Genomic DNA, 11,570 nt, shown 5'->3' with positions numbered 1-11,570 from the left:
GTACTAAGGGACCTTTCCTAAAAATAAGGGAAGGAAGGGAGGGGGGGCACTGTGTTTGATTCAGTACAGTAGTGATATCTTAGCAAATAGAAAAGTTTAGACATTATTATTTTATATTCTAGCTTGTCAATATCAATAGTTTGAGTTCCTAATTCATAAGAATTCGTAGATTTTGTATTTTGACATCACAAACATCTAATTTGAACCAGTGCTGCATTCAACATACCACGTGACACACAAAAATTGATGTTTGGCTGTGTTATTTGAATATTTACTTTTAAATTAAGACATTAACTAATGTATAATACTAAAAGTTGAATTATAATCTACAACTTGATACCAAACTTATTCATGTAGATTCATAAAATAGTAGTTCACTAAAATTTTAAATGCCAGTCAACAAAGGCAATGACATGGCCTTTGACACATGACCCTTTGAGATAGGGTTAAACAGCAAGCTGAAATGGATAAACATCAGAAGTGATATTATAACTGTGACTAATGTGATTTAACAGCTAGCTGCAATGGATAAACACTAAAATTAATAATATAACTGTGACTAATATGGTTAACTCTCTCTACATGAGCTCAATCAAATTAACTGACCACATGACCACTTTGTACTTGTTATAGTTTGATACTACTAACTTTTAATATAGTATGTGCATAGACACAAAATTTGGAAGACTTTCAATAAACATTATAAGTCTTTTACATACAAAAAAAAATCACATTTTCTAGTGAAATATTTTTAATAAAGATATGTCTGTGAATATATCAAGTCTGTTTTATTGACTAGTTCAAGTACAAAATGATTTTCATGTTAAGATTAAAAGTACTTTTCTTCAACCAAAAATCTCATATTTCATTTGCATAATTTCTAATGCTTCCTAAATACATTTCAAACGTTTTTTTCAGTAAAACTTTATACTTTAACTACTACTTTCTCTACCCTAACTCTACACAACATTGGTCAGTTTGACCGGCCTTGTAACCACCAAAAAAAATTTTTTAATAAATCTAAATTACCCCTTTTTTTACTTTCTAGAATAATTTCAAATTGTAACATGAAACTACATATGTTTATCCAAAGTAGCTTTAAATTTGTAACACTTTACATTTATTTATAATTAAATTTTATTATTTTATTGCCCTTTGATCCGTGTCTAACTACTATTCGCACCATTATAATTTGTAGCTCACTTGGGGAATGTACAGCTCACATTACACTATCAAATTACATTACCCACTAGCTACTCCAAGCTGCTCACATGTGTAACTTATGAAAATATTTTTATTATTATTATCTATTTTACCTAATCTGACCTTAACTAACCTATATAGTTTCCTATTTTTACATTTTAGTTACCTTTATAATAATAAATAAATACACATGAAAAATAAGAAATAAAGTACTTACCTGGGCCTTCTTTTTTTTCTTTTTTGCTATCAACTGTAGATGACACTTAACCATACTTTTTTTATACTAATGGTGGTAGTGCATTAAATGCTTTTTATCTGATAAAATAATACTCCAAAGAACATAGAATAATAACAACATTCAAAAATTGGACAAAGTTCCATAACTATCAAATTTTTCTGGCTTTTTAACTAAGCAACAAGAGATTTTACAAATTCATCCGAGCCAGTGGATATGTCTCCTGTGGGAACAAAGAAAAATTAACATTTCTCTGTACAGAAAACAACATTTGATAGATGAAAACCTTGGCTTTCTACTGGTTAGAAATAATATAATATCAAACATAAGAGAACTATTAATAAACCCTGAAAGAAAGATAGGATGTGAGAGATGGGTGTAGCAAAATGGGTTTGATTTTCTATTTGATGGCTCTGCAACCAAACAAGATTGAAGGCTATGAAAAGTATGCTTTAACCAAGGGATAACAATATTTTATAGTGAGTAACTTATGTTAAATTTTGTACTTATTGGATGGGTGGTGAATAAATTAAAGAAGGGATGCCTAGAAAAAAACATGTCACATTTCTCACACTAGGGGAAATTCAGGATTTTTTAAAAATATTGCCTAATAAAATTAAGAACTTAAAACTAATATACTATTAAAATATGGATTATTAGCTATGATGTTATGCTATACTAATTGGTATAACATAAACAAAATGTAGTTTAATTACATTTTGAATGTAACTCACTAAAAACCTTGTGACATGCTCAGTAAAGGATGCTCATGGCGAGAAGGTTAAACAGCTAGCTACAATAGTCATAGTTGTAATGTCACTTCTTGTGTTTATATGATGTGATTAAAGAGCTAGCTACTATGGATAAACACCTAAATTGATATTATAACATTGACTAATGTGGTTAAACAGCTAGCTACAATATATAAACACCAGAACTGACATTATAACTGTGACTGATGTGACTAAAGAGCTAGCTACTATGGATAAACACCTAAATTGATATTATAACATTGACTAATGTGGTTAAACAGCTAGCTACAACATATAAACACAAGAAGTGACATTACAACTATGACTGATGTGATTAAAGAGCTAGCTACTAAGGATAAACACCTAAATTGATATTATAACATTGACTAATGTGGTTAAACAGCTAGCTACAATATATAAACACAAGATGTGACATTACAACTATGACTGATGTGATTAAAGAGCTAGCTACTATGGATAAACACCTAAATTGATATTATAACATTGACTAATGTGGTTAAACAGCTAGCTGCAATGTATAAACACCAGAACTGATATTATAACTAACAAATGTAGTTAAATAGCTGGCTACAATGTATAAACATCAGAAGTGATATTATAGCTGTGACTAATGTGCTTTAACCCTATTGACACGGATCATGGGTCAAAGGCCATGTCATCATGTTTGTTGACTTGCATTCAAAATTTTATTGAACTACTATTTTATGAATTTATATCAATAAGTTTGGTATCAAACTGTACATTATAATTCATCTTTTAGCATTATACATTACTTGATTTCTTAAGTTAAAAGTAAATATTAAAAAACAAACCTAAACATTAATGTGTGTGTGTCACATGGCTAGCACTGGTTCAAATTAAATGTTTGTGATGTCAAAATACAAAGTCTGTAGCTTTGTACAAATTAGGAACTCAAATTATTGACATTAGCAAGCTAGAATATAAAATAAAAACCTACTATCTTTTCTATTTGTTCAGGTATCTCTCATGTACTTAATCAAACACAGTGGCCCCACTCACCTCTTTCCATTTTTGAAAACGTTTCCTTTTCTTACACTTGCTTCTGAATATGACATATGAATAACCAATCAAAAGCTTAGAATGTCCCCTAGTGGCTTTCTCAGCCATTTTCAAGTGTTATGACTTCATTATGTTCTTTTAATACAAATCTTCATGCTGGTAAGGTGAGTCTTTAGTAAGCTCAAAATTTTATATTTCTTTAGACCCAAATACAGTTTAGTTACTAAGTTTGATAAACCATAGTGGATTTCTATGTTTTTGATATGGTAGTTTATGATTTTTGGTTATTCCAAATGTATATATAAAACCTAAAAAAAAATTATTTCATTTCACATCCTCCATGTGAAATTTGATAAGGCTTAGCAACCTACAGCAAGCAGCTGTAGTAAGAGTACAAAGTTCGTAACTAGAAGAGATAATTGTTTGCCATACTTCTTTATTTACTGTTTATGTTTTAAGAAAAATATGTTTAAGAAGTTATTTGTAAAAAGTAATATATATACATATATCATGTATATTAATTGAAATGTGACTGTATTTTACAAAATAACAGTCCACTGAAATATAGCTACAACAGATCACTTTGTAAAGACTAAAGGTCAGTTTTATATTATTGGATATGGTAACAAGAATGCACGTGCGCCGCACAAATCTAACTTGTTAATTGTTAGCCAGGCATGGCTGAAAGCTCAATATGATAAAAAATATATTTATAAATGAACAATGTTATGAGATTTAAGATATTTAGTCTAAACATTTGTGTTTTCGTGTTATAATTTTTAGTCATTCTAGGGTGAAAAAGGCATAACTTATATTTATTTCATAATTTCTATGTTGGTTACGAGATTGGTCAAATTGGCCGAACACGTACAGAGATTTGTTAGTGAAAAATAACAGATAAGATATAAAATTTTTTTCTTAAGTAATGTTTGATAACTGTCTGGACGTTATAAATGTTTCGCATGTGAATATTTGAAAATTTTCTGATGCATAAAAGTACTTTTAATCTTAAAATGAAAATTACTTTGCATGTTGGATAGGAAACATGTGAAAAGAGAAAAGGCATGAGAAAAACATTGCTTAACAAACCTTAAACGTTAATAAAAAAAATCAGATATTTTGTGTATAAAAGCTTTGTAATGTTTATCGATAATCTGCCAAATTTTGTGAACATGCGCTTACTAATTTAAAAGTTATAGCATGAAAACTATAACAACCACAAAATGGTTACGAGGTCAGTGTCAGGGATCGAGCCCATGCTGAAAGTATTAACAGCTAGCTACAATGAATAAAAACTGTGACTGTGTTTTTCGTATTAATCCACTTTGATCTTTAAACAACAAATCCACAATAGAGTAAAATGTAAAATAAAATTTTAAACAAACAAAAAAAAAGAATAAGCACAAAAACACTAGGAATAACTAAAAACATTCTCAATTTCCATTTTACCTTATGTGATCTGAGCCAGTTCCAAAACTCTCCTCACCACAAAGGGATATCCTACCAGCATCCATTAGATTTCCAAAATATTTCCAACCAGTAGGTACCTCAAAAAATTCTTTTCCAGTTTGTTTTGCAACTCTGAAAATAATTAAAGCCTCAAATAATTCTGCTTTTATACGATTCATTCATTCATATTCACATTTAGAGCAAGGAATGTGTTAAACATGCAAGTCATTTCTCGGTTTGGACTAAAAACATGTGATAATACTTTAATTAAAAATATTCTAAAACCAGAACTGTTTTGAATGAGGTTCAAGCTTATTGTATTTAAAAAGAAAGCTCTTTTGTAAATTTCTAATTATCTAGGCCTCCATATGCACTGAGTTGACAAACAATATATTTAACATACTGTAATGTCAACTTTCAAAACACCCAAAAGAAAATGAAATTTATGAAATCCTTAAAGATCTTATCTGTTTTTTGATAATGGTAGTAGTTTTGTATTTAAGAAATCCAACAACAAATCTGTAAGATTAAGTTGCAATCCATTTAGTGTAATGCAGGTGATGGAAACTGATTATACAAAAAACAGAACAAGTGGATACTTTACCGATCTACAGCTCCGGCAGTAGGCATACTCCGAGCATAACCTTTAACTCCTTTGTTTTGAAAATATGGAATGCTGTCTAAGTTTGCAGCAATAACAGCCAGGGAATCAGATGGAGTGACAAAAAAAGCTTGATGTCCAAGAATCATGTTGCGATCCTGTTTTATAAAGAAATATTTAAGCTAAATACAATATACCTTATCATGTGTAAATTATTATTATTAAATTTTACTAAGCATATTAATATATTTTACACCATGAGATAAATAGTTTAATGGTTCAGAAAAAAAATTCAATAAGTAATATCATTGATGAGAAGAAGAAACTTCAATTTAAGATAGGTAGCTATTGCATATTACACACCTTTTATACAACTATTTCTTAAAAGGGTTCATGAAAACATTAAGTTTTCAAACATTTGTCTGATCCTCTATCTCAAATAATTTACGAAATAAAAATATAACAAGAAAAATAATTATAATTTTGTTTTCATATATATATTTTGCTAGCATTTGTTTTATATAAATTGCCCTTTACAAACTACACAGGTATCAGTCTGTTTTGGTGTGTGTAATTTTACTCTTCAGTTTAGATTTTCTAAATATGGAAAGCTTTATGGTAAGGAATATCTAACTTAGCAAGAGCCAGATAATGAAATTGTCTTCTTTCTCTGAATAGAAAAACTTATTTTGAGTAAGCAATGACACCAAGACTGCTTATCAGTACAGAACAGTTGTCCAGAGTAAACCCGAGTTCCTAGTACAGAATATTTCAGCATTGGCACTTTTACATGTGTGGTTTTATATCTTTTAATAGTTATGTATTTAGAAGTTAATACTGAACCAATGGAGCTGCCAAAGCTCAGTTTTCTTCAGACTTGCTTGGTATTTCAGATGGAAGTATCAGAACACTAGTATATCACAATTTTTCTATCATCTGCCCCAATCTTTGTATCCATGAGGAGGATATGTCCAAATGTAGTAGATTCTAATACACTCCTGACGTCAAAATATTAATCAATAAAACCAAATCCAGAATGGACAATGGTACTAACTATCCTATATTAAAAAAAGAATTGATCAAAGCCATAAAACATATGTTCAAAGTTACTTGAAAATCTTTAAATTCCAAACTGTTGAAATGTAAAAAGACCAGTACTTGTTACTATTAGTAAAATGACATTTAAAGCAAATATTTTATAAATGTAAAAAACGTTCACATACCCCATCACCATCAAATGCAGCTCCCAATCCATACTCCCCACCTTTCATAGTTTTTACTAGATCTGCAGCATATGTGAGGTTTGGATCAGGATGATGGCCTCCAAAGTCCTCTAGAGGTTTGGTGTTAACAACACTGTCTTTTGATGTGCCCAACTCATCACAAAATATCCTTTCTACATAAGGTCCAGTAACTGTTTAAAAGAGCATTATGAAGAGGATTATCAAAGTAATCATAAAGTTAAGACATAAATGCAGAGTTAGACATTACTGATTTTACTTACAAAACAGTTAAACAGACAACCACCAATATTTTAGCTAAACACACAACAATAATCTACTGACAAATTCAAAACAGACAAACACCATCTCTAGTGGATGTGGAATTGAACAAACCATCACTTCAACTCCTGACATAGAAATATTTAACAAAACACTACCACAAATACTGTCAATAAAACAAAATATGTAACTAATACAATTGTTACTTTCCTGAAGAGAAGAATTTTGTGACATTTAAACAGCTACTACACTTGAATAGTTGGCTTTTTTTCTTCTTCTTTTTATGAAAGTAATTCAAATTAAGTTATGAATGTTTGAGTTTCTATCCAGGGGTAAGTACTAAATTTGAGAATTTTGTTCAAGTTATCAGCCTAAAACAAAAATGTACATCTTAACTTTATCATTTATTCATCTACATAGACACTATGTTTAATTCAAGTTTACCTGTACCATCCAATTCTGGACATACACTGTTTTACAGAACTATAAGAAGGAAAGGGATTTCATTAAAAAAAGAACCTAGGAAATTCCAAAAGGCTGGCTGATGGTGTTAAAACCAACACAAGGTTATGTTAAAGGTGAAAAATGGGGAGTGGGCCTTTAAAAAATGCTGATGGCAAGGATTTTGTTGATGAATATGAGATAGCCAAGTTTCTTCTCTTACATTTTTAGAAGAGAAGATACTAATAATATTATTTACTTTATAGGAGTTTAAGAAAGGAATCAATGATTTCCTTAAAAATAAAGGGTGCATTTAAGTTTAATTTTCTAAAAGATGGGTGTTCAAAAGCGTTCAAGGACAAAATGGTCCATCATTGCCCATACATTATGTTAGTGTTAACAGACAGCCTTCACAGACCAAATGGTCCCTTCTTGCCCATACATTGTTATGTTTGTGTTCAAAAACAGCCATTAAAGAGCAAATGGTCCCTCATTGCCCATACATTATGTTAGTGTTCAAAGACAGCCTTCAAGGACCAAATGGAACTTCATTTAACAAACATTACATTATGTTATTTTAAAACATGCTCACAGAATGCAACTATTTAACTTTTCATTAACATTCATACTTTTGAATTTTTGGACAAATGTGAAAGGTATTTTCAATAAGATGACATTTTTTTGGACTCTCCAAAGTAAAAATATTTTATCCAAGTCCTAAAATACTTCTTGTTGAAGCTGGATGCTGAAATTAAAAACACTTTTTAAGTTCTACTGACCTCCATGCATAGAGTCTAGCCGGATCTTGAACGGAGTATTACTACTTGATCCAGCAAGAAAACTACGAATTGAATCAAAATCAAAAATTTCCTTCATCAAGCTAAGGTAGTCAGCCACAGAATCTACCACTTCAATGGTAAAAGGATGATTTTCAACTTTAAATTCCTGTGTTCTTCTCTGGGTTATATCTACTGTTAAGTCAGGACAATGGGAATATTCACTAATTTTTTGAGTTAATGAATATATTTCACTAGTGACACTATCTGGTGCAGGTCCTATAAAAGTAAAAAAAACAAAACACTTATATTATTTAATACAAGTTTTATCCAATTAACTACATAAAAAGTTGAAATTAAAACATCATTAATGATATGTTTAATACACAATTTAAAGTAATGTGTTATCATATACTATTTGTTTTACCTCATCTTAACAAATACAGCTTTAAGTGATATAAAATTTATTTAATAAATGTACATATTTTTAAAGTAATTTTCTTACACCTGTTATTTTTTACTAGACAATAGATAATATTTTCAAATCACAGCATGCTGAGATCACTAATATACTTCTAAAGTATTACCAAAAAACTTAATAAAAATATACAAAGAACTTTTGCTTCAATAAATTTGTCAAAAAGTTAAAAAAAATAAACCTTAACAGTGAAAGATTAAGTTGAATGAAACAAAATAAACTAAAAATAATCTAGATAAAAACTTTATATACTAAAATATGATTGTATATTACAATCCAAAGCAAAGCAAGCTGCTTTTACAGTTAATTCTTCTAATTTAATAGTGAATATAATATACATACTATAGCTAGCTCTCTATAAGCCAGATTAAAATCATTTCTAAAAGTTGAAACTTCACATTCATTAGCTTGAAATCAAGTTTCTCATCTAACTCCAAACTATGTTTACTTTCATTCAGTTACTTCTGAAGTAAAATTTTTCTATGAATGAGAATAGATCTACTATGAGATAATCAAAACTTACCAAGTTAAATAATCACAACTAGCAGTCAGACGTAGATGAAGGAGTGAGACTTATGGAATACTTTAAACATTTTCATTACCTAGTTAAATAATCACAGCTAGCAGTCAGATGTAGATGAAGGAGTGAGACTTATTGAATACCTTAAATATTTCCATTACCAAGTTAAATAGTCCTGGCTAGCAGTCAAATGTACATGAAGGAGCAAGGCTTATAGAATACTTTAAATACCTCCATTAGCTGTGTTGAACTTGATACCAAAGTCACCATCTGGACCTCCAGGGTTATGACTTGCTGTAAGGATAATTGCTCCCTCTGTCTGATATTTTCTTATAACACAAGACACAGCAGGAGTTGACATGATTCCATTCTGACCAACAATCAACTTCTTCACCTGTTAAAAAAATATTTTATAGTTGAATCCATCCAATCCTTCATTAAATGTTTTAAAATGCTGATAATCAAGAAACAGTTTACATTATATGAAAGATAAATTATCTTGGGTATTTACTACCTTTAATATGGGTAAATAACTTTTGGGAACTGTTATAATTTTACACCTATATTCTTATTTATAAATAAGAGGCATTCGCTGTTATTATAGCGTGAATATAAAAAATCATAACTCAAAATGAATCAGCTGCAACCCTAAAATGAATTTGACACATCATTTTTTTAAACTGTTAGTGTTAGTGCCCAGTTTGGAAATAATTAATTATCAGATTCCCAGTACTTATAATAGTATTAATATCAGATTTCGTCCTTACTCCATTTCCAGCACAGATTCTAATTATGATATCAACTGCTTCTTTAGAGAAGTACCGACCATCACCGCCAACAACAAGACAGCAGCCATTTTTTCGTTCACCCAGTGCTGCCAGAATACACTGGATGAAGTTTTCGGTGTAGTTTTCCTGCTTAAATACAGAAACACTTTTCCGAAGACCACTTGTCCCTGGTTTCTGACCATCATAAGGCTTTGTAGGTACTTTGACTGAAGAGAATTGCATGATACTTTCGGTAGTATATGTACGTTATTGTCACAAAACCGCTAGTATTACGATACAAGTTATAACCCTGTAATTTGTGAAACAAAAATAACTGTTAAAACCTTACAAAAATAAGCAATATATATATATATATATATATACAGTAAGAACTCTACACGTTTTTATTCTTTTTTCGTATATAATTATTATGATTATCCAAACAGGATCATTTTCACCCTCACCTTTTATAGACTTAACACTTCGCCGGTACCCGAAGTTGTAAGTCACACTTTTAATATTAAAGGTCACACACAGGGGTGTTAGCAGCATAGAAAGCAGCAATTGGACGGAAGATAATACGCCCTCTTGCGACAGAATAACTATAAAATATTGAAAAAGTTCGGGTAAAACATTTGTGGTAATTTTCATGCACTTCGCTTGAATTTAATTTTTTATCATTTTCACGCACGCCATTTAAGCTACGCTTTCTTGCTGGCATTATGTCTTAGATCGATAAATCCTGGTTTATTTGAAAAAAAAAAACAAAAACTTTTACGCGGTCAGACAAATCAAATCATGTATCGTAATTTTATTTAATAAAACTACCAATATAGTATGCAATAAAGTAATAGTGTACAGACTGCAGAGTATGAAATAATTATGAGTGTTTAGTGTATAGCATGATTTTGCGAGTTGGAACACAGAAAATCGAAAAAAAAACGTATTAAAGAAAAAAGTAGCTAAAAGATGATTATAGCAGTCTATGAAACGAACCGAAGCTAAATTATTGCAAAGTAAAGTAAATGTAAAGTTGTAATGAAGGGAGGAAACATGGAAACTTAGCTGAATATGTAGAAACCATATTCGTGTTCACAAAGAGACAAGCATGTAATGGCTGGAGACGGCTTAAATGGGTAATGAAGAAAAACTTTAATATAAGTTTAACATAACAGCAAATGTACAACGTTTCGACAAGGTTTTGTCATCATCAGACAAGCATGTAGTTTTGAGCGAACTGCGCATGCGTATTTTAGAGTTAAAGTCGAGAAAACCCAAAGAAATTGTATTTAATGTAATGAAAAATTTTAAGGAAATTACACATGAGTTAAGTGTTGTTTTAGTGAAATTCTTTGCAAATAAAAACTAAAATTGAAATCGAAGCCAGTCGTCACGTGATGACAATGACATTATGTAGTACACTCGTTGCATTAAAAAGTTTGACTAAGCAAAAATCAGGATTGTTTGTTTGTTTGTTTGGAATTAAGCACAAAGCTACACCATGGGCTATCTGTGATCTGCCCACCACAGGTATCGAAAACCGGTTTCTAGCGTTGTAAGTCCGCAGACATACCGCTGTGCCACTGGGGGCAAAAAATTAGGAAAGGTGATTCTAAATGGAAAAGCCAACATGCAATACGGACTTCTCGGACAAAGACCTTTCTAACTATATGAGATTTGTAGTGTTTGAATGAGAAATTTGCGAGAAAATTTCCAGACAGATAGACACAAGCATACTATTTATATGGATACACTTCTAAATGAAAACTTTATTTGTTTGCGACTTTTCTAGTAGACACCCATCG

The 11,570-nt window shown here is 30.4% G+C and overlaps 1 protein-coding gene across 1 annotated transcript in view; it reads right to left on the bottom strand.

The window, feature by feature from the left end:
* Positions 1–10,310, bottom strand: part of LOC106466774 (phosphoglucomutase-1-like) — a 13,667-nt gene extending 3,357 nt beyond the window's left edge. The window contains exons 1-7 of the mRNA XM_013927075.2: positions 10,230–10,310; positions 9,766–10,075; positions 9,230–9,392; positions 8,004–8,279; positions 6,505–6,695; positions 5,285–5,439; positions 4,681–4,812 (exon numbers count right to left, since the gene is read on the bottom strand). Coding sequence (XP_013782529.2) covers positions 4,681–4,812; positions 5,285–5,439; positions 6,505–6,695; positions 8,004–8,279; positions 9,230–9,392; positions 9,766–10,008 — 1,160 coding nt within the window. The 5' untranslated portion in view covers positions 10,009–10,075; positions 10,230–10,310. The remainder of the gene's footprint in view (positions 1–4,680; positions 4,813–5,284; positions 5,440–6,504; positions 6,696–8,003; positions 8,280–9,229; positions 9,393–9,765; positions 10,076–10,229) is intronic.
* Between the last annotated feature and the right edge of the window lie 1,260 nt (positions 10,311–11,570).

Source organism: Limulus polyphemus, unplaced genomic scaffold (genome assembly GCF_000517525.1).
Source record: "Limulus polyphemus unplaced genomic scaffold, Limulus_polyphemus-2.1.2 Scaffold2378, whole genome shotgun sequence".
In the NCBI taxonomy this organism is placed as follows: Eukaryota; Metazoa; Arthropoda; class Merostomata; order Xiphosura; family Limulidae; genus Limulus; species Limulus polyphemus.
Note: the sequence above shows the minus strand (reverse complement) of the source record. Positions and strands in the feature narration are given on the sequence as shown.